Below are 27,978 nucleotides of genomic sequence, written 5' to 3' on the forward strand. Positions count from 1 at the left end.
GCACTTCTCTCTCCTGCTGTACAATAGACCGACAGGTAGCCTAGTGGTTAGTGCGTTGGACTAGTAACTGAAAGGTTGCTAGATTGAATCCCTGAGCTGGCAAGGTAAAAAATCTATCGTTCTGCCCCTGAACAAGGCTGTTTACCCCCTGTTCCTAGACTGTCATTGAAAATAAGAGTTTGTTTTTCACTGACTTGCCTAGTAAAATAAAGACCCAGACAGTGTCTCATAGTGTGTGCTTGATAATGGATGCCTCTGGAATAGCAAGCTATTCCCTTTATATGGCGCACTGGGCCCTGGTTAAAACTAGTGTACTGTAAAGGGTGCCATTTGTGGCTCACATGTTAAGATGTGTCCCTCAAACAGAGTATTAACTCCTCTTTTCACAAGGGGATTCTGTCTCTGTCTTTCCATGAGAGCCCACACTGTGCCTGGGTAGAAGTCGTCTCTAGGGTCAGATTACTCTCCCCCAAATCCTAACCACAACTATTTAGGGTAAAATGCAAAAACGGATCATATATCAGCATCTAGAGGCAACTTCCCTTTACTCTGTGTGGTCTATGTGGGCGCCAACCAGGGTTGGGGTCAATTCCATTTTAATGAAACTATTCAAGGAGGTAAAGTGATATTTTGTCAACTGAAAAAAGGGTACATTGGGATTGGAATTTCAGTTTACTTTCTGAATTCAACTAATTGAAATGGAAATTAACCCCAACCCTGGTGCCCACACTACTCTCCCAGCATGCATTGGTTCTGGACAGAGCTGACCCTTGAAGCAGATCTAGGCTCAGCTTACCCCATCCCAGTATTAACCAGTCAATGCTAACATTAGATCAGCATTGGGTCTGACAAGGATGAAGCTTTTAAAAATTTACAATGACGGCCTACCAAAAGGCAAAAGGCCTCCTGCGGGGAGGGGGGCTGGGATTAAAAATAAAAAATAAATAAAATATAAATATAGGACAAAACACACATGGCAAGCTAGCTGCCCAGTGTTCTGTTCCCTGGCGTGTCCCAGAGCACCACTTCCTTAGGAAAACATTCCACTGACACCGTCTGCACCACACTGCTATGCTGTTGTTGCTGTGGGCTCCACAACAGCACACAAACCCTCTCACATGGGCACCACACACTTATTCATTACGTCTAAGATATGCTATGCACACATAATACAAACACACACTGTGCACATACGGATATGCTACACTGAACAAAAATATAAACACAACATGTAAAGTGTGGGTCCCATGTTCATCCCAGAAAATGTTGATATGCAAAAAAAGCTTATTTCTCTCATATTTTGTTTACATCCATGTTAGTGAGCATTTCTCCTTTGCCAAGACAATCCATCCACCTGACAGGTGTGGCATCTCAAGAAGCTGATTAAACAGCATGATCATTATACCACTGGGGACAATAAAAGGCCACTCTAAAATGTGCAGTTTTGTCACCTAACACAATGTCACAGATGTCTCAAGTTTTGAGGGACATTCTTGCTGACTGCAAGAATGTCCACCAGAGCTGTTGCCAGAGAATGTGATGTTCATTTCTCTACCAACGTCGTTTTAGAGAATTTGGCAGTACGTACAACCGGCCTCACAACTGCAGACCATGTGTAACCATGCCAGCCCAGGACCTGCACATCCAGCTTCTTCAACTGCGGGATCGTCTGAGACCAGACACCTGGACAGCTGATGAAACTGAGGAGTATTTCTGTCTATAATATAGCCCTTATGTGGGAAAAAAAACATGCTGATTGGCTGGGCCTGGCTCCCCAGGGAGTGGGCCTGGCTCCCAAGTAGGTGGGCAAAGGACTGCACCCCTGCCCAGTCATGTGAAATCCATAGGTTAGGGCCTAATGAATTTATTTCAATTGACTCATTTCCTTAGAGGAACTGTAACTCGGGAAAATCGTTGAAAGTGTTGCATGTTGTGTTTAAATTTTTGTTCAGTATAGATGTGCACCAACAAAAGACAGAAATGCATGTACAGTGCATACAGGAACACACGCAGGCTCATGCACGCTCTATATGCACACACATCTACACAGCAAATTGACCAGTGTTACCTAGTGTTGATTTTCCGGTGTAACATTTCTAGTGTTGATTCAGGAGTTAAATTAACACTCAGTGGTGTTGTCCAGGGTCACGCCAAGGTTCTTTGCACTCTGGGAAGAGGACACTGTGAAGTTGTCAACCGTGATGGAGAGGTCTTGGAGCGGGCAGGCCTTCTCCAGGAGGAAGAGCAGCTCCGTCTTGTCAAGGGTGAGCTTTAGGTGAGATCCAAGCTGAGATATCTGTCAGGCTCGCAGAGAGGCGTGTCACCACCTGGGTGTCAGAAGGGGGGAAGGAGAAAAGTAGTTGAGTGTCATCGCATAGCAATGACAGGAGAGACCGTATGAGGATATGACAGAGCCTAGTGACTTGGTGTATAGAGAGAAGAGGAGAGGGCCTAGCCCTGGGGGACACCAGTAGTACGAGTACGTGGTCCAGACACAGATCCTCTCCACGTCACCTGTTAGGAGCGATCTGCCAGGAAGGATGCAATCCAGGAGTGTGCAGAGCCTGAGACACCCAGCCCTGAGAGGCACAATATGCAAGTGTGTACCCACACAAACACAATTCAAAACACACTTATCAATATGGAGTTTAAATGAACACCGTATTGAATTATAATCTGGGTTGTTCGAGTCCTGAATGCTGATTGGCTGAAAGCCGCGGTATATCAGACAATATACCACAGGTATGACAAAACATGTATTTTTACTGCTCTAACTAAGTTGGTAACCAGTTTATAATAGCAGTAAGTATACGTCAGCATAAAGCATGCTTTCTGCAGGATGTGTAATGAAAACAATGAAACATTCAAATAAAATAGAGAGACAAGAAAAGGAAAAGAGAGGCTGATTTGAAGGGAGGGAGGCAGGAGCAGTGATGTATTTATAAACAGAGAAGTAGAGGAAGGGGACAGTTCACTGGAGAAATCAAAACAGAAAAGTTGGGAGGAGAGAGAGAGAACGTGAGAGGGAGGAAAGCTTAACAGACAAACAATGAGCGACAGACACCGGGGGAGAAGAGAAGGACAGACAGGCAGAGAGAATAAACGGGTGGACAGACTGTGTGAGTTGAGGATTTTCAGAGCCAGTGAGCTGGAAAAGAGAAGTGGACAACCACTGTGCCCCTGAAAAGAGTGCATGAAGAAGGTAGGGAGGAGGGCTGTGGAGACAGAAGGAGAGAGAGAGGTGAGATGGAGGGTCTGCAAAAGGTTGAGGGACCGAAATATCTCATGGACCGTGGACAGTTCTGTAACTGTAGTGAGATTTGAGGAGACCATAAAGCATGTACCTGAGGTACAGAGTAGTGTATGTTTTGGTTTGACCACATACAGTTCTAGAAAATGGAGATACAATTCTGTGAAAGAGGTGGAATATTTTGAACTTTGAAGTTTTAGAAGGACGGAAGAATTGACATGTGAGGAGGACGGGAGACGGAGATTACAAAGCAAAAAGTCACTTGGAGGAAAAAATTGAGACAATCTTTTTTACACATTAACACAATCCTCCATCTGCTGTAATATTGCAGACACTGCATATGGACAGAAGGAGAGAGAGAGAGAAAGAAGGAGAGGGAGAGAAGGGACGCACCAAAAAAGGGCTGGAGTTAGAGTCGGAGTAACTGCATGCTTAACAGACACTGTAGAGTCACGGGGAGAGAAGAATAAGGGGGCGGAGAGACAGAGAGACAGAGAGACAGAGAGACAGACAGACAGACAGACAGACAGACAGACAGACAGACAGACAAAGTGACAGCCCCCAGCAGTCACACACAACCCCCCCCCCCCCACACACACACAAACACAAATACACACACTGTACAGAGTGAAGGACTGACAGATGACAGGGGAGTTGCAAGGGGCACAGAGCAAGGATAGCCGGATCGAGAGAGAGAGAGAGGGAGGGAGAAAGAGAGAGTGACAGAGACAGGGAGGAAGAGAGAGAGCGGGGAGGCACTGTAAACTATAGGAAGCCCCGGTGTGAAACAAACAGGGGACAGTGGCTAGAAGAGCTCCACTCCAGAACCAGCCACCAGTCTCCATGGACTCCAGGGAGTCGCAGCACCGCTGAACCCAGGCCCTCCTGTGCTGAACAGCATGTCGGCGGGCCCGGGACCTCGTGACTCAGACCTACTGCTGTTGGAACTCCAGGCCCCAGGGCCGGTTGGACTGCAGACACTGTTGGACCTGCTAGTGGGGGTGTACCAAGAGTTCCACTCGTTACCCCTTGCCAGAGAGAAGTACGTCTCGAGCTTCCTACAATGGGGTCAGTGTCTTACTTGGAAAAGCTTTACTCTGTGTGTGTGTGTGTGTGTGTGTGTGTGTGTGTGTGTGTGTGTGTGTGTGTGTGTGTGTGTGTGTGTGTGTGTGTGTGTGTGTGTGTGTGTGTGTATTATCTTCCATGTCTATTTACTGTTGAGGGTCTAAAACCTTCCTGTGTTTGAATATGCTTATCCGGCAGGCCTAATGTGTGGAGTTGCACTTTTGGTATTTTCCATTGGTTTCTTTGCTCCATGTAAACTAAATTAAGAACACCTAAAGTATTTGAAAGAAAACACATTTCTTGCAATGATGCAAAAGGAAGACAAGATAGAAACACTCTTTTGTACCTGGATTGTCACATTGTGTTTTCACAAAATCACAACACCCCCATGAGTCATTATTCAGTCCCGTCCTCCTGTCAGTCTGTCTGGAAACGTTGAAATGTGCATATGAGACATAGCAACCCAGTGACACACACCACACAGGTTCTCTTCTCCCTTTATGGCGGGTGTACATGGGAGGAGAGGTCTCTGGACTGTGTTTCACAGGGCAATGACACACACACAGACGTACTGCATGGTATGATGACTGCATTGCTCCATCATTGCTCATACGGCTCTTTGTATGGGGCGTAGGGGTGTGTTGGGGGATGAAGGGGTGTGTGTTGGGGCGAGGGCTGTTTGTGGGGGGTTCAAGGGTTGTGTGTGTAGGGGTTGAGTGTTGTGTGTGTGTGTGTGTGTGTGTGTGTGTGTGTGTGTGTGTGTGTGTGTGTGTGTGTGTGTGTGTGTGTGTGTGTGTGTGTGTGTGTGTGTGAGTGAGTGAGTGAGTGAGTGAGTGAGTGAGTGAGTGAGTGAGTGCTTGTGTGTGTGTGCGTTCTCACTTTCAGATCAAAAATAGCCGCAATGATTTCACTTCATCCAACAACTCCCATCCAGACATCATACAACCATCTTGCAATGATGTGTATGCAGTGTTGTATTGCAATGGGCTGTGTCGTGAACATAGAGCACAGTGTGCTCAGCATGTGTTTGTTGTTGGTGACTGTATTTCAATTAGCACTGTACCACATTGTATAATATAAAGTGTATTCTAAACTGTCCTCATAGTAGAAGAGTGCAGTGCAGAAACAAGGTTGTACAAGCCAACACCCCTCTGGTAACCCTCTGCCAGTCCTCATGAGCCCCCGGGATAATTCAGCTGGTGTCAGTCTTAACGCACACACACACACACACACACACACACTGTACAGTAGGAAATGACAGGACTGTTGACTGACTGCCCCTTAAGCTACTAACCTGTTTTATTGGGAACATTGGCTTCTCTGTTGGACTATGTGACAAGAACTCCTCACATCTTCTCGCCGCTCTTTTCAACCCTTCAACCTTTATCCTCCAATTCTGTCTCCGTCTCCGTCTTCTCTCTCCATCTCTCTGGCTTTTGTCACCCAAGCCAATGAACTCTCAACTAAGTCAGACATACTGTATGCTGTAACATATGGTGAATGAGTCCACATATGGCAATACATATCACAGTATATACAATGTTCCTCCTCCCTACCTTGCAGTAATCACTGATCTGACACTGTTGGAAAGGGTTCCACCGCATCGCCTCCACTAGTCTATGCCATGTCAGATCAGTGCTTACAGTAGACTTGATTTCTCCTGTGCTCTTTTGAATTAACTTTCAGTGTACAGTATTTCAAAATACTTCATAAATGTGTGTGTGTGTGTGTGTGTGTGTGTGTGTGTGTGTGTGTGTGTGTGTGTGTGTGTGCGTGCACACAAAATTGGGTGTTTGTGTGTGTGTGGGTCCGCATGCTTCCGTGTGTGTGCGATTTGGTCCAGTGTCCAAGGGCTATCAAATGTCACAGTGATGGAGGTTCCTATTTTGGTCTGAGCATGTGTCCAGGCTCGCTGTGGGATGAGGGTACATGCCAGTCACAGGAGGCTGCTGAGGGGAGGACGGCTCATAATAATGGTTGGAACAGAGCACATGGAATGGCATTAAACACCTGCAAACCATGTGTATGATGTATTTGATACCATTCCACTTATTCTGCTCCAGTCATTATCACGAGCCCGTCCTCCCCAATTAAGATGCCACCAACCTCCTGTGATTACAGTGTTAGATGTGGAAGGATGACCAGTGATGCAGCAGGGTAGCTTAGATTAGGCTGAGCAGGTTAGATCTCCATTCAACTCCGCTTAACACAGTCAGCAAGGATCAAACCGCTTAACACAGTCAGCAAGGATCAAACCAGCACCAGTCTGTCTGTCCGTCCGTCTGTCTCTTTCTGTCTCTGAATCTGTCGGTCTGTATCTGTGTGTGCCCTTCTCTCCCTCTTTCACCCCCTACCCCCCATCTCTCTCTCTCTCTCTCTCTCTCTATCTCTCTCTTTATCTCTCTCTGTGTAGGGTTTGGTCTGGTCTGGTCACTCCCTACCCCCATCTCTCTCTCTCTCTCTCTCTCTCTCTCTCTGTGTAGGGTTTGGTCTGGTCTGGTCACTCCCTACCCCCATCTCTCTCTCTCTTTATCTCTCTCTGTGTAGGGTTTGGTCTGGTCTGGTCACCCCTACCCCCATCTCTCTCTCTCTCTCTCTCTCTCTCTTTCTCTCTCTCTCTGTGTAGGGTTTGTTCTGGTCTGGTCACCCCCTACCCCCATCTCTCTCTCTCTCTCTCTCTCTCTCTCTGTAGGGTTTGTTCTGGTCTGGTCACCCCCTACCCCCATCTCTCTCTCTCTCTCTCTCTCTCTCTCTCTCTCTCTCTCTCTCTCTCTCTCTCTCTCTTCTCTCTCCCTCTCTCTCTCTTTATCTCTCTTTATCTGTGTGTAGGGTTTGGTCTGGTCTGGTCACTCCCTACCCCCATCTCTCTCTCTCTCTCTCTTTATCTCTCTCTGTGTAGGGTTTGGTCTGGTCTGGTCACTCCCTACCCCCATCTCTCTCTCTCTCTCTATCTCTTTATCTCTCTCTGTGTAGGGTTTGGTCTGGTCTGGTCACTCCCTACCCCCATCTCTCTCTCTCTTCTCTCTCTTTATCTCTCTCTGTGTAGGGTTTGGTCTGGTCTGGTCACTCCCTACCCCCATCTCTCTCTCTCTCTATCTCTCTCTTTATCTCTCTCTGTGTAGGGTTTGGTCTGGTCTGGTCACCCCCTACCCCCATCTCTCTCTCTCTCTCTCTATCTCTCTCTGTGTAGGGTTTGGTCTGGTCTGGTCACCCCCTACCCCCATCTCTCTCTCTATCTCTCTCTTTATCTCTCTTTATCTCTCTTTATCTCTCTGTGTGTAGGGTTTGGTCTGGTCTGGTCACTCCCTACCCCCATCTCTCTCTCTATCTCTCTCTTTATCTCTCTCTGTGTAGGGTTTGGTCTGGTCTGGTCACTCCCTACCCCCATCTCTCTCTCTCTTTATCTCTCTCTGTGTAGGGTTTGGTCTGGTCTGGTCACTCCCTACATGGCCTTAACAACAGGATGAGTGTTCGATGGGGACATGTCCAGAGTCAACATGCTCAGAAACAAGCAGTGTCTGCAATATTCTCCTTTTCTACTTTCAGACCTTTTCGCTGCCGTAAAACAAGTGTCCGGTACTGTTGGCACGTAGTTCAAGAGGACTAGAGTCTAATTTCTTATTTTGACCTTTCAGTGTATAGACCGCATGTAAGGAGAGGGAAAACACATAACATAATTTCTCCCGCTTTGAGGATGCAAAGCCAGAGTTGTCCACAAATGTATTACGCACTGGGAGAAAATGGTTGAATCAACGTTGTTTCGACGTCATTTAAAAAATATATATTTGTGATGACGCTGAATCAACGTGGAAACTGATTGTATTTGCAAAAAGTAATCCCCGTAAGGGAATTTTATATTATTTTCACCCAAATTTTTACCTAAATCCAATGTCATTGTGACATTTTTGGTTGATTTCACGTTGAATTCATGTTAGTTGACAACTCAACCAAATGTAAATCAAAAATAGACGCTGAACTGATGTTTGTGCCCAGTGGGATATCATGGAATGATCATGTGTCAGCAGCTACAGAGGAGTTATGAGTATTCAACCTGGGATAGTTCCTTATCCTCTGTATGATATTGGTATTTCGCATGAATATTTTGCATTATTATACCATCTCCCTAAAAATCAAGATCTTTGTTATAAGATGCCAAATAGAGGAGGGGGTGCATAGATTCTGCAAAAGTCAAATGATGCTGTGTGGATGCTGTAAAAAAGTCACCTAACTTACCCATCTGTCACTCCAGACTCTAGAGGGTTAACCTGATGTGGCCCAACCTTGACTAGAGGGTTAACCTGATGTGGCCCAACCTTGACTAGAGGGTTAACCTGATGTGGCCCAACCTTGACTAGATGGTTAACCTGATGTGGCCCAACCTTGACTAGAGGGTTAACCTGATGTGGCCCAACCTTGACTAGAGGGTTAACCTGATGTGGCCCAACCTTGACTAGAGGGTTTACCTGATGTGGCCCAACCTTGACTAGAGGGTTAACCTGATGTGGCCCAACCTTGACTAGAGGGTTAACCTGATGTGGCCCAACCTTGACTAGAGGGTTAACCTGATGTGGCCCAACCTTGACTAGAGGGTTAACCTGATGTGGCCCAACCTTGACTAGAGGGTTAACCTGATGTGGCCCAACCTTGACTAGAGGGTTTACCTGATGTGGCCCAACCTTGACTAGAGGGTTAACCTGATGTGGCCCAACCTTGACTAGAGGGTTAACCTGATGTGGCCCAACCTTGACTAGAGGGTTAACCTGATGTGGCCCAACCTTGACTAGAGGGTTAACCTGATGTGGCCCAACCTTGACTAGAGGGTTAACCTGATGTGGCCCAACCTTGACTAGAGGGTTTACCTGATGTGGCCCAACCTTGACTAGAGGGTTAACCTGATGTGGCCCAACCTTGACTAGAGGGTTAACCTGATGTGGCCCAACCTTGACTAGAGGGTTAACCTGATGTGGCCCAACCTTGACTAGAGGGTTAACCTGATGTGGCCCAACCTTGACTAGAGGGTTTACCTGATGGTTGACTAGAGGGTTTACCTGATGTGGCCCAATCTTGACTAGAGGGTTAACCTGATGTGGCCCAACCTTGACTAGAGGGTTAACCTGATGTGGCCCAACCTTGACTAGAGGGTTAACCTGATGTGGCCCAACCTTGACTAGATGGTTAACCTGATGTGGCCCAACCTTGCCTAGAGGGTTTACCTGATGTGGCCCAACCTTGACTAGAGGGTTAACCTGATGTGGCCCAACCTTGACTAGAGGGTTAACCTGATGTGGCCCAACCTTGACTAGAGGGTTAACCTGATGTGGCCCAACCTTGACTAGAGGGTTAACCTGATGTGGCCCAACCTTGACTAGATGGTTAACCTGATGTGGCCCAACCTTGACTAGAGGGTTAACCTGATGTGGCCCAACCTTGACTAGAGGGTTAACCTGATGTGGCCCAACCTTGACTAGATGGTTAACCTGATGTGACCCAACCTTAACTAGAGGGTTAACCTGATATGACCCAACCTTAACTAGAGGGTTAACCTGATATGACCCAACCTTGACAAGTCAGTTCCTCTACTTGTATCTTTCAACTTTTTGAGAATATTTACCTCCATAAAAAAGTTAAACAGAAAAATAGCAACAGGCATGACCCCCCCCCCCCCCCCCCCTCCCCCTCTGTCTTTCTCTCTCTTTTCCTCTCTCTGTCTCTTTCCATCTCCCTGGAGGAAAGACATGTCCATTTATGAGGCTGTGCGCTGGTTGGGCTGGTTGGCACTGTGCGCTGGTTGGGCTGGTTGGCACTGTTCCATCACTAAAGGACTAGGGTAAACAACACAGGCGGGAAAGCAGAGGAGAGGAAAGACTCTCAGCGTCCCCCCACCCCACCCCACCCCATACCATACTTTCCATCAGGCCCTGTTTTCTGTCAACCAGTGGGTGTGGTGTGGTGTGTGTGTGATGTGTGTGTGTGTGTGTGTGTGTGTGTGTGTGTGTGTGTGTGTGTGTGTGTGTGTGTGTGTGTGTGTGTGAAGGGGAATACAGCTGGGCAGGATGGGTGGAAAGGAAGAATTGTGATTTCTGACCCCATATCCTCTCCTGTGGTTTTACAATCATCATCTCTCATCAACCAAGCATGTCCTGCTGACACTCCCGGGTGAAGTTTCCCTTAGGTACAGATCTAGGATCAGCTCCCCCTCCCACAATCCTAACCTTAACCATTAGTGAGGAAAATGCTAAACTGACGCAAGATCAGCGTCCAAGTGAAACTTCACCCTGGAGTCATTCTCTGACATGTAGAGAGAGGCTGGTGGGTTCCTACACTGCTTTTGATTAAGCTTGCCTGGCACATTGGAACCAATACAATTGTCCCAAATGTGCAAACAACGCCAATCCGGTACTCTAGGCTGGCTAAAGCAAATGCTTAAAGGATTTGAACCCAGGTCTGATGGCTGGGTTGCAGAAATTGCCTTATTCATCTGGAGAGTCGCAAGAAATGTGTTGAGAGTCCAATTAAAACGTTTTTATATGGGTCACCACATGCGAAGTATTAAGATCCACTGTTCTTGGGTGTTCCAAAGCATTGCTATGAGCTAAAGAGATGGTTTTGTACAGCCTCAATATTGGCTGTCCACGTTGTTGGTATTGGTCCTGATGAAAATCCTGGACAGATTCCCCAAATCTACAGTCACATGCCAGTCGCAACAGCCGCTGTGCACAAGTACATCGCTCCATTCTAGAAGTCTATAAAGGAATTTTATTCTGCATCCCAAATGGCACCCTATTCCTTACATAGTGCACTACTTTTGACTAAAGCTCTATGGGCACTATATAGGGAATAGGGAGCCATTTGGGACACAATCAAGGAAGCCAAAATATTTGGTTGTTTCTACAAGATGCCTGAAAGGCTGAGTGGGTCTGGAACCTTCTCTCCATTTCTCTTTTCCTCTCTCTCTCTCTCTCTCTCTCTCTCTCAATCTTTCTCTCTCTCTTCCCCTCTCTCTCTCCCCACTAAAACAGTTTATACTGTTGCCTTGGTCTCGCTCGCATTCCTCCCCACAGGAGAAGGGAGTGAAGAAAAAAAGAAAACCAAGGGGCTGGAAAACTTGCCTTAAAAAAGTATTAAACGGTGGCAGCTATTCTTAGACACACTCTTAGACTATTTCAGAACACCAGTGCCTTAAAGGGGATCTGGCTGCTTAATACTGTCATATGAGCATACATTTTTAGCGTGGTGGTCTAGCAGGAATCGAGCGCACGATTCTGGCATTGCAAATTTCATGCTCTACCATCTGATCCACAGTCTCTCCAACCACACACAAAAATACACATGCGTGTGTTTTGGCTGTTTCTGGGTTGTATTTCAGAGGAGGCTGGTGACCCATGACACTTGGAAGTGTTTGTTTGAAAGGTTAAAGGAAACAGACAGCTTTTGCCAGGATGCCCGGAGGTCTTCTTGTTAACAGTGTGTGTGTGTGTGTGTGATGAGGACCATCTACATAAACAAGCACAGTGTCTAGATCTAGTCCTTACTCCAGGCTTGTCAGGCCTGCTTTTGGAGGATGTGAGTGTAGCAAATATATTCTCCATACAAAGGTTGACCCTAGTTAGAATTTATTTATTTTCAAACACCCGCTTTCCATGTCTTTTCTCGTGAAATCAACAGCCTCTCTGTCCTCTCTCCTCCAATCACAGCGGAGCCCCTGGTGAGGCAGGTGAAGAAGACACGCATCAAGAGGGATGACTTCCACATCTTGAAGGTGATTGGTCGAGGGACCTTCAGTGAGGTGAGAGGACGCCGCCAAAAGTCAAGGTGCACTTTGGACAATTGAATCTTATCTCCGTGGTAACGTGTGTGTTGCTGTATTTATAGGTGGCTGTGGCGAGGATGCGTAGCACACAGCAAGTGTACGCGCTGAAGATTATGAATAAGTGGGACATGCTGAAGCGAGGAGAGGTAAACACACACACACAGGAACCTTCCCACTGGGCACAAACTGGTTGAACCAACGCCGTTTCAACTACAAAAAAAATAAGTGTGATGACATTGAATCAACATGGAAAACTGATTGGATTTGCAAAAATCAACATAAAGAAATTTTAAGCGATGGTCTACCCTATAAAACAACACGTTTCACTGCACTTATCTGGTGTAAGTAACAATATTTTAGCATTTTAAAGCTAAGTATAATGACATGGTTCAAATGTTTCTTGTTTTCATGTTGAATTCACATTCATTGACAACTCAATCAAATGTAATTTGAAACTAGACATTAACATAATGTCTGTCCTGAGTGGGTTTTACTATTCACATAACAACGGATACATTTTGTATTAGAACCAAATTCTTTGTTGCTTCTTGCGTCTACTGTAAAACAACATCCCAGCTAGCACATAACGTTTTGAGAATGTTGTCCTATGGTTATTTTGCAATACAACCTTCCCACAACTTTATAGAAATGGTGCAGGATAGTTGCTTGGCTTTGGAAAATTCTCAGCAAATTTAAAGACATTAAAATAACTTTATTTTCTTGGTGTTTCATTACTTTAACAGAACATATCCTAAAAGTTCAAATATGGTTACACTTGATTACATTTTTAGTAATGTTCTAGGAACGTTCTCCAACTGGTTTGACATTGGGAATGTTCTGAAATAGTTCCGAGAACATTAAGAAAGTTTTTTCTGAGGGAATTTCAGTACTTTAGAGTAACGTTTCCTTATAGTTCTATTTAAAGTACTGCTCTCAGATGGTTCCCTGAGGTGTGTTTGTCAAGGGCCACAAAAAACTGTGTACTGTTGAGGGTGCTCGAGGACCAGGGTTGGGAAACACTGCCTTAGGACACATGGAAATGAATTTGCTATATATGGCTGGAGATCAAAACAGTTAACGCAAGCAGTGTTATTAAAAATCATATTGTTCTCAGAATGTTATTTAACTTTCTATGGCATGGTAACAAACTATCTTTTTGTACCTCACAGCACCCCTTTTTGATAATATTTTTTTAAATATATGTATATATATATATATATATACACTGCTCAAAAAAATAAAGGGAACACTTAAACAACACAATGTAACTCCAAGTCAATCACACTTCTGTGAAATCAAACTGTCCACTTAGGAAGCAACACTGATTGACAATAAATTTCACATGCTGTTGTGCAAATGGAATAGACAACAGGTGGAAATTATAGGCAATTAGCAAGACACCCCCAATAAAGGAGTGGTTCTGCAGGTGGTGACCACAGACCACTTCTCAGTTCCTATGCTTCCTGGCTGATGTTTTGGTCACTTTTGAATGCTGGCGGTGCTTTCACTCTAGTGGTAGCATGAGATGGAGTCTACAACCCACACAAGTGGCTCAGGTAGTGCAGCTCATCCAGGATGGCACATCAATGCGAGCTGTGGCAAGAAGGTTTGCTGTGTCTGTCAGCGTAGTGTCCAGAGCATGGAGGCGCTACCAGGAGACAGGCCAGTACATCAGGAGACGTGGAGGAGGCCATAGGAGGGCAACAACCCAACAGCAGGACCACTACCTCCGCCTTTGTGCAAGGAGGAGCAGGAGGAGCACTGCCAGAGCCCTGCAAAATGACCTCTAGCAGGCCACAAATGTGCATGTGTCTGCTCAAACGGTCAGAAACGGACTCCGTGAGGGTGGTATGAGGGCCCGACGTCCACAGGTGAGGGTTGTGCTTACAGCCCAACACCGTGCAGGACGTTTGGCATTTGCCAGAGAACAGCAAGATTGGCAAATTTGCCACTGGCGCCCTGTGCTCTTCACAGATGAAAGCAGGTTCACACTGAGCACATGTGACAGAGTCTGGAGACGCCGTGGAGAACGTTCTGCTGCCTGCAACATCCTCCAGCATGACCGGTTTGGCGGTGGGTCAGTCATGGTGTGGGGTGGCATTTCTTTGGGGGGCCGCACAGCCCTCCATGAGGTAGCCTGACTGCCAGAGGTAGCCTGACTGCCATTAGGTACCGAGATGAGATCCTCAGACCCCTTGTGAGACCATATGCTGTTGCGGTTGGCCCTGGGTTCCTCCTAATGCAAGACAATGCTAGACCTCATGTGGCTGGAGTGTGTCAGCAGTTCCTGCAAGAGGAAGGCATTGATGCTATGGACTGGCCCGCCCGTTCCCCAGACCTGAATCCAATTGAGCACATCTGGGACATCATGTTTCGCTCCATCCACCAACGCCACATTGCACCACAGACTGTCCAGGAGTTGGCGGATGCTTTAGTCCAGGTCTGGGAGGAGATCCCTCAGGAGACCATCTGCCACCTCATCAGGAGCATGCCCAGGCGTTGTAGGGAGGTCATACCGGCACGTGTAGGCCACACACACTACTGAGCCTCATTTTGACTTATTTTAAGGACATTACATCAAAGTTGGATCAGCCTGTAGTGTGGTTTTCCACTTTAATTTTGTATCACTCCAAATCCAGACCTTCATGGGTTGATAAATTTGATTTCCATTGATCATTTTTGTGTGATTTTGTTGTCAGCACATTCAACTATGTAAAGAAAAAAGTATTTAATAAGAATATTTCATTAATTCAGATCTAGGATGTGTTATTTTAGTGTTCCCTTTATTTTTTTGAGCAGCGTATATATATAATATCGCCGGACATGTCTGTGTCCTATGAAATGAGGGGCTGAAGTGAGTGTGGCCTTTTGTCTGGGGTGGAGCAGTCCTTTCAGAAAGCAAAGCTGCATGGGACACATTGCTACCAATTGGTAAGATAAAATCACTTTTTAACATGTTTAAATTGAAATAACTTTTTTTTTTAATATATGCATGTGCATGAGTATGTAAAGAAGTATGTTTGATTGTTTAAATACTTATTTTTTATTTATTTTTATACTAAAACAGTGTTTTTTGGTTCGTTGCCTCAGGGCAACATTGTGCAGTTAGACCACTTTTGTTCAGGCCATATCATGCTAAATTGTGGAGATGTGCTTGGATGCATAATTATGACCATGGTCAATGTTTTTACTTTACTATCTACTGATACTTACAGGAAATGGACACAAGAACATTTTATGGGCGGAAGGTACATCATCGAGCAGTTAGGGTCATTCCCTCTGACAGTGAGGACCATGAGCTTGAGGAGAGTCAGGAAGAGTAGATCCCGGAATCAGGTTTTACAGACAGTTAGGAGGTCAGGGGTCAGTTAGGGATCAGTCAGCAAAGTAATGTGTGCGTGTGCATGCATGTGTGTGTGTGTGTGCGCGTGCATTAGTGGATGAAGAAGGGTATATGACACATTCAAATGTGTGCTTCCTGCTTTATTTTTTAAAGGAGAATGCCTGTCTGTTGACAATGAGACTGAGTCTGAGGATGAAGAGGTAGCAGAGGTTGATGTTCCACGCCTACCCCGGTGGAGAACTCCCAACAATGCATACTTCAATGCTTACCCAGAATGGCAGGGCCTGCTTTCAAGATCTGATGATATCATGTCCCCCTCCAGTACTTCAAGCAGTTTTTCACTGAAGACATTCTGGAAGTTATTGTAGGCCTGTCAAACAAGCCCCTTAACCTCACAACAAAAGAATTGGAGCAGTTCCTGAGTATTATGGTATACATGTCGTTGTTTGCTTTACCAGGCACCCGCATGTTTTGGAACAAAGTCTGCCGAGTGTCCCAAGTTGCTGACACCATGATACTGAATAGAAGGGAGGCCATCAAAACAAAACTGAGGTTGACAGGTGGGATCTCAAGCGAAAGATGATCACCAAAGTCCCCTGCCCTGCTGTGGTGAAAGAATACAACAAGGATATTGGTGGGGTGGATCTGCTTGACTCACTGAGTGCACTGTACCGGAACAAAATCAGAGCAAAGAAGTGGTACCCCCGGCTGGTGTTCCACTTCCTGGATATGATCATCATGACCACCTGGCTGCTCTACTGAAGAGATTGTGAAGACACAGGCATGAGAAAGAAGGAACAAATGAAGCTGTATACCTTCAAGTCATACATCGCTGAAGGCCTATGCAAAAGTGGAAAGAGTCTGGAGTGCAAGAAAGGTCGTCCCAGTTCCACAATTGCTGGTGAGTAAGAGGAGGAAAGGACCCCTGCTCCAATTCCAGTCCCTAATGTGCGCCTGGATGCCACAGCCCACTGGATGAGTCTGGTTGAAAAGAAGGGGAGATGCAAGGTACCAGGTTGCACAGGTACACCAAAAGCCAAGTGTCAGAAATGTGATGTCCACCTCTGTTTCACATCCACCAGCAACTGCTTCCTGAGGTTCCATACAGAATTGGAAATCAGAGTGTGCTTTTGTCAAAAAGGGAAACACTGATTCAAACAATAACCCAGGGGGAATAGACGACAAATTTTATGATAGATATATTATCAGGGACCCCCAAGCCCCCCCCCCCCAAAAAAAAATTGGGTAAAATATTTTTTACCAAAAAAAATAAAAAGTCATGCCATAGAGGGTTAATTACCTTCAAATAAGATATAATTTCTGTTCACAGAACATTAATAAAGCCTCCCAGGAAAACTTTCAGGAAACCATAGTAAAATGTTCTCAGAACCTCCCTGCAACCCAAAAAGGAACGAACCCAAAACAGGAAAAAATGTCACTACCGTTCTCAGAACGTTCCGTTTAACATGTCAGGAAACTTATGGCTTCATTCCCAGAACCAACGGGATACCAAAAACGTATGTTCCCACAACTTCCAAGGAACCAAGCTGGGATGTGAGGCCATCTGTCTCTCTGTGTTGTGTCTTTGTGTTTCTGTCCTGTAGACAGCTTGTTACCAGGAGGAGAGAGAGGTTCTGCTGAAGGGTGATCGAAGGTGGATCACAGAGCTGCACTATGCCTTCCAGGATGACAATTACCTGGTGGGTATTAGTGACAAATCGCTAACATCAGGGTCATTTCAGCCTTCACATCTGGCTGCAGTCTACCTGGTGTGATTCAGTCACTTCCCTCAGTTGCTTTCCCTTGAAATACACCAAGGGATAATAATTGAATCTTTCTTTCTCTTATTTTTTTCTTCTTCACATCTCTCTATCTCTCTCTCTCGCTCACTCTCGCTCTCTCTCTCAGTACCTGGTGATGGACTACTACGTGGGTGGTGACCTGTTGACCCTGCTCAGTAAGTTTGGCGACCGTATCCCTGAGGACATGGCCCAGTTCTACTTGGCTGAGATGGTCATGGCGATCGACTCCATCCACAGGATGGGCTATGTGCACAGGTTAGTTGGTCAGAGACACCTGGCAACATGACAACCTCCAGCAAACAATTTGTGGTGTTCCTAGAATACCGCCGTAATGTTCTGTAAACAGTCATTTTTCTGGAAGAAGTGTTCTCAGAAAACAGGGAACATTGTTCCTTACTTTGGAGGACCTACAAGAGAGGTTCAAAGAATGTCTGTTGACTCTGGAATGCATGAATAAATAAGCATAATAGAGTGTGGACTGTCTACGTCATCTAATGGTTTCATTTTGGTCCATGCACCGCAAGTTCTGAGTCTAGGGTTCCACGAACCATGGGTACGTTAGCTATGAAATCTCATATAGATGACCTGGGAACAGTAAGAATAATGTTCAGACCTGTGAATGTGCATAGTCAGATTTGCATCCTTCACTCTCCCCTTTGCAGGGACATCAAACCTGACAACATCATGCTGACGGCGGAGGGCCATGTCAGGCTGGGGGACTTTGGTTCCTGTCTGAGGGTCCAGGAGGATGGCATGGTGAGAGACCCCAAAGGGCCACAAAATACTCACAATTCACTCCACAATACTGTTGTGCAAAAGTAACAGAGTGGGTATCGAACCTGGGTCTACTGTGAGTCACAAGGTTGTGTAAGCCCTTTGAGCTAAAGCCAAGGCTCGGGGAGCTAACCCGAGGATAGAATTCTAACTTTTGTAAATGCTCAGGGAGCTATCCCGAAGATAGAATTCTAACTTTTGTAAATGCATTTGTGTGCCTTGACATGTGTCTGTGTATTTGCAGGTGTACTCTTCCCTGGCGGTGGGCACACCCGACTACCTGTCCCCAGAGATCCTGCGTGCGGTGGAGGGAGGGGGAGGCTACGGCCCTGAGTGTGACTGGTGGGCCCTGGGGGTCTGTGCCTACGAGATGCTGCAGGGGACCACACCCTTCTACGCAGACTCCATCTCTGAGACCTACGCCAAGATCATGAACTTCCAGGTACGATGATGACTTTATACAGAAACTAGTCTTACAGATTGATCAAGAGAACATGTTGAGGGTCATCAGAACATTTTCCATATGTTTCTGTAGATATCAGTGCAAAAAGTTATAGGAAATACGAAGAGGGAAGGATGTCGAACAAGAACTACAATCCCAAATCTACCCCTAAACCCTACACTTGTGGAGATATTAGAGAATTCAATTAGTACAAGCAGTATGGTGAAACTTCCACATAGCTTCCTAGAGCTATTATAATATTGCTTACACCTGTCAAAACCGATCAGATCTCTGCAAGTGCATAGGGCGGTAAAAAACATTTTTTTTTTATATATATATATTTTTAAAGTGCATAGGGTGTAGGGTTTAGGGGTCAATTTGGGATTGGACCATAGTGATCTTTGAGACCATTTTCTTATACATCTGCAAGGAGTGCAAAGAGGTATATATTGAGCTCAAACCTAAAGAACTCTGAAGAACTAAGAGGAACCAACCATTATGTCCCCCCAGGAGCACTTTGAGTTCCCCCCGTCTGGCCCCGAGGTTTCAGATGAGGCCCGTTCCCTCATCATGGGGCTAATCTGTGAGAGGGAGGATCGTATGGGGGCCAGGGGTTCTGGGGACTTCAGGGCCCACCCCTTCTTCTGTGGACTAGACTGGGGCTCCCTGCATGAACTTCCAGCACCCTTCCAACCTGAAGTCTCCAACGCCACTGACACCTCCAACTTTGATGTGTTAGATGACTGCCTCAGTGAAATGGTATTAATCCGAAAAGTCAATATGCAATCTACAATCTATATACGATCCATTTAAATGTAACGGAGTCTAATACAGAGCCTTTAGGGACTCCACAGAATATTACATGGCTCCAGAAGCAAGCCTGAAAAGCAAATATAGCAGATAACATATAAACATATAAAGCACTCTATTTGTAATGCTGTCTTGTGTTCTACAGGAAACACTGAGTGATGTTATGGACAAGGCCCCTATCGGAGTTCACCTGGCTTTCGTTGGCTACTCCTACACAGCTACAAGGTCACATTCATATCATATACTGTCTCAGTATCAAAGTACCCCAAATTAATGGGGTATCATACAAAACTATATCAACACAGTTATAATGTTTTCTTTGTCTTTTGTTCTTTCTGTTTTTTTTTGTATCTCTTACAGACAGACAGGTGCCTTGGATCGCAGTCGTGACATCATGATGGAGATTGACCACCAGCGACACCTTGGGTTGCCAAGCTTCAATTTCCAGGATAAGCTTGTAGGTTGACCATCCACACCTAACAACTAGCTGAGTTACTTTTTAACAATCAAGACTAGAATGCTAACTGCTAGATTGGCTACTAAGGACAATTTGAGTAGTCGGGTAAGCGATGTGGAACCACTAGCTAGTTAGCTGTAGGTTGGGACTCCCACCCTGTTACACATATATGTCCATTTATTTATGCAGGAACGCTAAGTGCTTTCCTCATTTCATGTGTCATTAAGCTGTGACAAAAATGCTTAGTTCTTCCTGAGCTAGCAACATCTTGAATGTGTTTTGTGGCATACGTCAAAGTTAGGCACGCAATAAATACTAACGGCTGCTAGATTAGGTTATGCTGAGTACAGGTGGTTGGTGGCACCTTAATTGGGGAGGATGGGCTCGTGGTAATGGCTGGAGCAGAATAGGTGGAATGGTATGGTTTGATGCCATGGTTTGATGCCAACACATGGTTTGATGCCATTCCATTAGCTCTGTTCCAGCCATGATTATGAGCCCGTCCTCCCCAATTAAGGTGTGCTCAGCATAACCTGTGCTCTCCCCTCAGCAGCCTCCACTGATGCTGAGGGCTACACAATGTTAACCTTTATCCGGCGGTGTATGTCTAACACTGAGAGGGGTGCTGTGGGCTTTCAGAGTCAGATGTGGCAGCTCAGAGATGTCCTGACCACGCCTGACAACCTGCCTGCCCTGCTTGAGCTCCCCCTAGCCTTGGAGCAGGGTACTGCAGAGTCGACTCACACCACAACAGAGGAGGAAGAGGAGGAGAACGACCAGAATTCAGTACTTGATGAGGATCTGCATAGGTTAGATCACTCCTGAGTGAGATAGGCAGATACACATATACATTTTTTTGGTAACCTTTTTTAACCTTTATTTAACCAGGTAAGTCAATTAAGAACACATTTTATTTACAATGACGGCCTACCAAGAGGCAAAAAATACATCATGACAAGACACACGACAACAATACATAAAGAGAGACCTAAGACAACAACATAATACGGCAGCAGCACAACATGGCAGAAGTACAAACATTGTTAGGCACACACAGGTAGATATGGGGCCTATGCTTTTATTTCAGTATTGCTCTACTGCTAAAAATGAGTCTCCCTCACCTTTTCCTTTCATACTTGACAGACTCAGTAGACAAATGGGTAGCTTTGCAAATTTTTTACTATTTTGTTGCATTACAACCTGTAATTTAAATGGATTTTTATTTGGATTTCATGTAATGGACATACACAAAATAGTCCAAACTTGGTGAAGCGAAATTTAAAAAATGACTTGTTTCAAAATATTCTCAAAAAAAAAAAATGGAAAAGTGGTGCGTGCCAATTTTTCCCCCCTCTGCTACGAATTCCCTAAAAAAATTTTTTTTCACCTTTATTTAACCAGGTAGGCTAGTTGAGAACAAGTTCTCATTTGCAACTGCGACCTGGCCAAGATAAAGCATAGCAGTGTGAACAGACAACACAGAGTTACACATGGAATAAACAATTAACAAGTCAATAACACAGTAGAAAAAAAATGGGCAGTCTATATACAATGTGTGCAAAAGGCATGAGGAGGTAGGCGAATAATACAATTTTGCAGATTAACACTGGGGTGATAAATGATCAGATGGTCATGTACAGGTAGAGATATTGGTGTGCAAAAGAGCAGAAAAGTAAATAAATAAATTTAAAAAACAGTATAAAAACAGTATGGGAATGAGGTAGGTGAAAATGGGTGGGCTATTTACCAATAGACTATGTACAGCTGCAGCGATCGGTTAGCTGCTCGGATAGCTGATGTTTGAAGTTGGTGAGGGAGATAAAAGTCTCCAACTTCAGCGATTTTTGCAGTTCGTTCCAGTCACAGGCAGCAGAGTACTGGAACGAAAGGCGGCCAAATGAGGTGTTGGCTTTAGGGATGATCAGTGAGATACACCTGCTGGAGCGTGTGCTACGGATGGGTGTTGCCATCGTGACCAGTGAACTGAGATAAGGCGGAGCTTTACCTAGCATGGACTTGTAGATGACCTGGAGCCAGTGGGTCTGGCGACGAATATGTAGCGAGGGCCAGCCGACTAGAGCATACAAGTCGCAGTGGTGGGTGGTATAAGGTGCTTTGGTGACAAAACGGATGGCACTATGATAGACTGCATCCAGTTTGCTGAGTAGAGTGTTGGAAGCCATTTTGTAGATGACATCGCTGAAATCGAGGATCGGTAGGATAGTCAGTTTTACTAGGGTAAGCTTAGCGGCGTGAGTGAAGGAGGCTTTGTTGCGGAATAGAAAGCCGACTCTTGATTTGATTTTCGATTGGAGATGTTTGATGTGAGTCTGGAAGGAGAGTTTGCAGTCTAGCCAGACACCTAGGTACTTATAGATGTCCACATATTCAAGGTCGGAACCATCCAGGGTGGTGATGCTAGTCGGGCATGCGGGTGGAGGCAGCGATCGGTTGAAAAGCATGCATTTGGTTTTACTCGCGTTTAAGAGCAGTTGGAGGCCACGGAAGGAGTGCTGTATGGCATTGAAGCTCGTTTGGAGGTTAGATAGCACAGTGTCCAATGACGGGCTGAAAGTATATAGAATGGTGTCGTCTGCGTAGAGGTGGATCAGGGAATCGCCCGCAGCAAGAGCAACATCATTGATATATACAGAGAAAAGAGTCGGCCCGAGAATTGAACCCTGTGGCACCCCCATAGAGACTGCCAGAGGACCGGACAGCATGCCCTCCGATTTGACACACTGAACTCTGTCTGCAAAGTAATTGGTGAACCAGGCAAGGCAGTCATCCGAGAAACCGAGGCTATTGAGTCTGCCGATAAGAATATGGTGATTGACAGAGTCGAAAGCCTTGGCGAGGTCGATGAAGACGGCTGCACAGTACTGTCTTTTATCGATGGCGGTAATGATATCGTTTAGTACCTTGAGCGTGGCTGAGGTGCACCCGTGACCGGCTCGGAAACCAGATTGCACAGCGGAGAAGGTACGGTGGGATTCGAGATGGTCAGTGACCTGTTTGTTGACTTGGCTTTCGAAGACCTTAGATAGGCAGGGCAGGATGGATATAGGTCTATAGCAGTTTGGGTCCAGGGTGTCTCCCCCTTTGAAGAGGGGGATGACTGCGGCAGCTTTCCAATCCTTGGGGATCTCAGACGATATGAAAGAGAGGTTGAACAGGCTGGTAATAGGGGTAAAATAAGATCTGGTGCAACCAATTACCTTAAGAAGTCACATAATTAGTTACATAAAGTCCACCTGTGTGCAATCTAAGTGTCACATGATCTGTCACATGATCTTAGTATAGAAACACCTGTTCTGAAAGGCCACTAAGCAAGGGGCACCACCAAGCAAGTGGCACCATGAAGCCCACGGAGCTCAACAAACATGTCACGGACAAAGTTGTGGAGAAGTGCAGAACAGGGTTGGGTTACAAAAAAATATCAGAAACTTTTAACATCCCACGGAGCACCATTAAATCCATTAAAAAATGGGAAGAAAATGGCACCACAACAAACCTGCCAAGACAGGGCTGCCCACCAAAACTCACGGACCAGGCAAGGAGGGCATTAATCAGAGAGGCAACAAAGAGACCAAAGATAACCCTGAAAGAGCTGCAAAGCGCCACAGCTGAGATTGGAGTATCTGTCCATAGGACCACTTTAAGCCACACACTCCACAGAGCTGGACTTTACAGAAGAGTGGCCAGAAAAAAGCCATTGCTTAAAGAAAAAAACCTAACACCTCTCATCACTCCGAGAACACCATCAGTGAAGCATGGTGGTGGCAGCATCATGGTGTGGGGATGTTTTTCATTGGCAGGGACTGGGAAACTGGTCAGAATTGAAGGAATGATGGATGGCACTAAATACAGGAAAATTCTTGAGGGAAACCTGTTTCAGTCATCCAGAGATTTGAGACTGGGACGGAGGTTCACCTTCCAGCAGGACAATGACCCTAAGCATACTGCTAAAGCGACACTTGAGTGGTTTAAGGGGACACATTTAAATGTCTTGGAATGGCCTAGTCAAAGCCCAGACCTTAATCCAATTGAGAGTCTGTGGTATGACTTAAAGATTGCTGTACACCAGCGGAACCCATCAAACTTGAAGGATCTGGAGCAGTTTTGCCTTGAAGAATGGGCAAAAATCCCTGTGGCTAGATGTGCCAAGCTTATAGAGACATACCCCAAGAGACTTGCAGCTGTAATTGCTGCAAAAGGTGTCTCTACAAAGTATTGACTTTGGGGGGGGTGAATAGTTATGCACCCTCAAGTTTTCTGTTTTTCTGTCTTATTTCTTGTTTGTTTCACAATAAAAAAATATTTAGCATCTTCAAAGTGGTAGGCATGTTGTGTAAATGAAATTGTACAAACCCCCCAAAAAATCTATTTAAATTCCAGGTTGTAAGGGCGACAAAATCGGGAAAATGCCAAAGGGGGTGAATACTTTCCCAACCCACTGTACATTATATGTAGCTAATAAAGCTATAATGTAATGATGCCTTTTGATATTTAGGTGAGTATTCATAGCCAATACCAGAGCCATTGTATTCAAAGCTGATCTTATCCAATCATCTACGTAGGCGGCTGCAAGAGGCAGAGAAGAGGAATGGAGAGCTGGAGAAAGAGATGGAGAGACTGAGAGGGGAGATCCAGGGCCTGAAGTCCCCCAAGGAGACAGGCAAGGGACCCAGCACTCATCCCTTCTCATCTCCTCTTCAAAAAACCCTCATACTTGAATCATTGCCTGTTCTATCATCCTTCCTTTGGTTTCTTTTCCAACCATTTTGAACTTTTGACCTGAAGGTTGTGTTGTGTTCATAAAAGTACACAACTGAAAACTTTTAAACCCGTTTTGCAACGGAAAACTAAAATGAGCTTTTCTTATTGGAAGAATCCAGCTATTCCCTCCCTTTTTCAAAACATGTTCATACATTTGATGCCTTGTGAACACAACCCTGGAATTGTGTAGCAGCATTACCTCATCCTATAGACATCTATAAGTGCTATAGCATCTCTTCACAGGCAACAGTGTCTAACAACACAAATGTGATATGGTAGGATTTCCAGACCATATGAGCCACATACTGTGAAAAAATTGTGTTTTATAGCAGGAGCACCAAGCAGCATCTGCTTATGTTGGAGCCCTTGGCCAGAACAGAACCATAAATACCCCATCTAAGAATAGGCCTGGTATGCAGCCATTGGCCCTCCCTCTCTATAAATCAATACAGCATAATGAGCCTTTTAAAGATGCAGTGTTTGGGGGTCTCCTTCATGGTAGGTTTCTAATGGATGGATGGAGGGCTGGATGCATTCAGTCCCTTAGAGGACTCCAACTCCCAGATTGGACCAAATGACAGGCGCTGTTGACAAGCAGATAAACAGGACCGGCTAGCTTGTTTAAAGGGGAAACAACATTGTTAATGAAATAATAAACATATCTACGTACTATACTTTTAAAAAGTTTCCAAGAAACACTGGCAAAGCCTCACGCCCTTTCCAATCACTCCATTTTCATCACATTCTCTCTTTCTCTCTCTCACTTCCACACACCCATTCACTCACGCAATCACTGCTGCTGAAATTGTTTACGTTTTTGTTGTTGTTGTGACTTTCACAGCTGGCTCGTCAGCAGTGCACCCACCCAAAACAGTTTCCTACAAGTGTAGCTACTCAGTCCTGGGCCACGTTCAGTAGGCAAACATTGAGGAATGCTGCAGATAGAAATGTCATGAGGAATAGAACTCCCAGCTATTTGGCTCCTTGGAAGTTGTGTAAACTTAAGTTTTTGGTTTCCTATTGGTTCTGGGAACGAAGTCATATGTTTCCTGACAGGTAAAACTGAATGTTTTTAAAGCATTCTGAGAACGGAAATAAACAATTTGCCTGTTCTGGGAATGTTCATTTTTGGGTTGTAGGGAGGTTCTGAGAACGTTTTACTACTTTCCCTGAAAGATTTCATTAAAGTTCTGAGAACGGAAATTATACGTTATTTCAAGGTAATTAAATAATATTCTGAGAACATGTTTCAATAAGACTTTTAATAACACTGTTTTGAACTTCAAGTACAGATAGCAAATTAATTTCCATGTGTCCTAAGGCATTAATCATGCAAACACATGTATTTTTATTGTGGCTCAGCATCAGTGAAATTTGAACCAATGATCTTCTGTTCTCTATCCATGGAATTAGTCCACTGCGCCACCAGGATGGAGCTAGCATGCCATGTTCATTTTAGTCTATTCAAACAGACCCCATTTCAAAGGAAACAAGCACTCATCAAGATGTGGCCAAATGTGGCCAATTAGTGGGCGTGGCCAACACACCTGAGCATACAAGATAGAGGATATAGTTTTGTTGATGCTGAGAGCAGAATGTATATGTTTTCTTGTAATTTATATGGAATGTTTTCCTGATGTTCTGAGAACATGACTTTAAATAGAACCATGAGGAAACCCGTATAAATTGTTATGCTGATGTACAGAAATTCCCACCTAAGAAACATATGGTTCTCAGAACGTTATGTGCTAGCTGGGTATCGTGCACCATTCCCAGAATGTTGTGGGAAGGTTTTCTGCAAAATAACAATAGGAAAACCACGCTCTCACCAAGCGCTAAGAAACATACAGTATGGTTCTCAGAACATTATGTGCTAGCTGGGCTGACACGATAGAGCTAATCCCCAATTCTGGGTGACAGACAACCATATCTGTTCTACACAATATATTTCTATCTGAACATTCCTGTAACTTTTCACCCTCCTGAACAGGCCCCTGCTCTCTTGGGCTAGGTTTCCCAAAAGCATTGTAGGACTAAGATCATCGTTCGTCCCTTTAGTTTCAATGGAATTAAGATGATCTTAGTGCTACGATGCTTTTAGGAAACCCATCCTTGGGCTGTTCTAATGTACCTCTCTCTTCTCCAATCACAGAACTGCGTGTCTGCCCGTCGTCTCTTTCTCTGCCTGCACACTGTCTGGACGATGTAAGACTTACTCTCTTTCTCTCTCTCTCCCTCTCTCTCTCTCTCTTTCTGAGATGATCAAAGGCTTTCTGAGGGCAAACAAACAACCTATTTGGCTGTCTGCTTGGTCATTTGGGAAACATCTTGTTTTAGCAACTAACATCGGCCTTATTTGGGGTATATAAAGAGAATGTGTGTACATTTCCATGTGGATATAGAGGTAGTGCAAATAAAGCATAACAAGGTCTTACCCCACTCACACTCAGCCCATATTTCTGCTCCTGCAATGGGTCCCACTTTATTTGGATAGTCCTCTATAGATGGTTTACAACTTGCCGGTCTATACGCCTTGCTGATCTACAGCTAGTGTTAGGGGTAGGGCGAGAGTTAGTGAATAACTGTACTATCCAAATAAAGCGTCTTTTTTGGGCACGTCACAGCACAGCATGCCACACTCGCCTGGCGAAATATATTTCACTGCATTAATCTGAAATAACGAGTCCTCGTCATGCCCAGGGCCAATGAAATTATTTTGTGTCTGCCTTTCTCTCACGGATTTTGACCCAGGCGAGTGCGGCAAGCTGTGCTGTGCTGTGCTGTGACTCGCACAAAAAAAAGACTGCATCTGTACCCTGGCCTGCAATCCTGTTCAGTTCGTGACTGTGAGTGTGTTTCAGGGGAAGAAATCGCCCCCTGCCTGTCACTACCCGCTGGTGATCCCTCTCCACCGCCACCTGCTGCTGTTTCACAGGGTAGGAGATTTGAAACATGAGGACTGGAAATTATGCTTTTGTCCCAAATTATACCCTAATTCCCTATTTAGTGCACTTTTGACCAGGGACAACAGGGGTCTGGTCTAAAGTATAGGGAATAGGGTGCCATTTGACACACCCATATACTTGATGAAGAAATGACTGTATGACTGAATCTCTCTCTCTTTGCACTGTTGCTCTATCTCCCCCTCCTTCCCACAATGGCTCCACCTTTCTTTCTCTACCTCTCCCCCTTTATACTCTCTCTCTCTCTCTCTGTCTCCCATCTCTCCCCCTTCATGCTCCCCTCCCTCCCTCTCCTTCTCTATCTTCCTCTCACCCTCTCCCTCCCTTCCCTCTCCTCCTCTGTCTCCCTCTCTCTCAGATGCGCTGGCCACAGGAGAGGAGTGAGTCCTACTTGTTGGTGTGTGCGGAGGGGGGAGATCTCCAAGCCTGGGACAGACACTGCTGTACTGAGATCTCCTGAACCCCCCCCCCCCCACCCCACCC

The 27,978-nt window shown here is 45.3% G+C and overlaps 1 protein-coding gene across 4 annotated transcripts; it reads left to right on the top strand.

The window, feature by feature from the left end:
• The first annotated feature begins 3,001 nt into the window (after nucleotides 1–3,001).
• LOC115136128 (myotonin-protein kinase-like) lies at nucleotides 3,002–27,974 on the top strand. Of its 4 annotated transcripts, none has more exons than XR_010464937.1 (15): nucleotides 3,002–4,318; nucleotides 12,010–12,101; nucleotides 12,188–12,271; nucleotides 17,073–17,168; nucleotides 17,377–17,525; nucleotides 17,933–18,026; nucleotides 18,289–18,486; nucleotides 18,997–19,245; nucleotides 19,442–19,521; nucleotides 19,657–19,753; nucleotides 20,393–20,562; nucleotides 24,334–24,431; nucleotides 26,685–26,737; nucleotides 27,284–27,468; nucleotides 27,854–27,877. XR_010464937.1 is itself a non-coding variant. In XM_065023847.1 (15 exons), exons 1-15 carry the CDS (start codon nucleotides 4,150–4,152, stop codon nucleotides 27,953–27,955), a joined length of 1,806 nt encoding a protein of 601 aa, XP_064879919.1. In that variant the 5' UTR covers nucleotides 3,002–4,149; the 3' UTR covers nucleotides 27,956–27,974. The 4 variants fall into 4 exon arrangements, 2 of the variants coding, with proteins under 2 accessions (XP_064879919.1, XP_064879921.1); XM_065023847.1 differs by having other exon boundaries at nucleotides 27,394–27,468; nucleotides 27,854–27,974; XR_010464938.1 differs by lacking the exon at nucleotides 26,685–26,737 and having other exon boundaries at nucleotides 3,003–4,318.
• The last annotated feature ends 4 nt before the right edge of the window (nucleotides 27,975–27,978 follow it).

This window comes from Oncorhynchus nerka, linkage group LG10 (genome assembly GCF_034236695.1).
Source record: "Oncorhynchus nerka isolate Pitt River linkage group LG10, Oner_Uvic_2.0, whole genome shotgun sequence".
Lineage (NCBI taxonomy): Eukaryota > Metazoa > Chordata > Actinopteri > Salmoniformes > Salmonidae > Oncorhynchus > Oncorhynchus nerka.

Bases quoted from the DNA above. Each gene is read 5' to 3' on its own strand.
- LOC115136128 (XM_065023847.1), top strand. From the start codon at position 4,150: ATGTCGGCGGGCCCGGGACCTCGTGACTCAGACCTACTGCTGTTGGAA. The intron at 12,272-17,072 runs GTAAACACACAC...TCTGTCCTGTAG, and splicing joins ACATGCTGAAGCGAGGAGAG to ACAGCTTGTTACCAGGAGGA. The intron at 19,522-19,656 runs GTCACATTCATA...TATCTCTTACAG, and splicing joins TACTCCTACACAGCTACAAG to ACAGACAGGTGCCTTGGATC.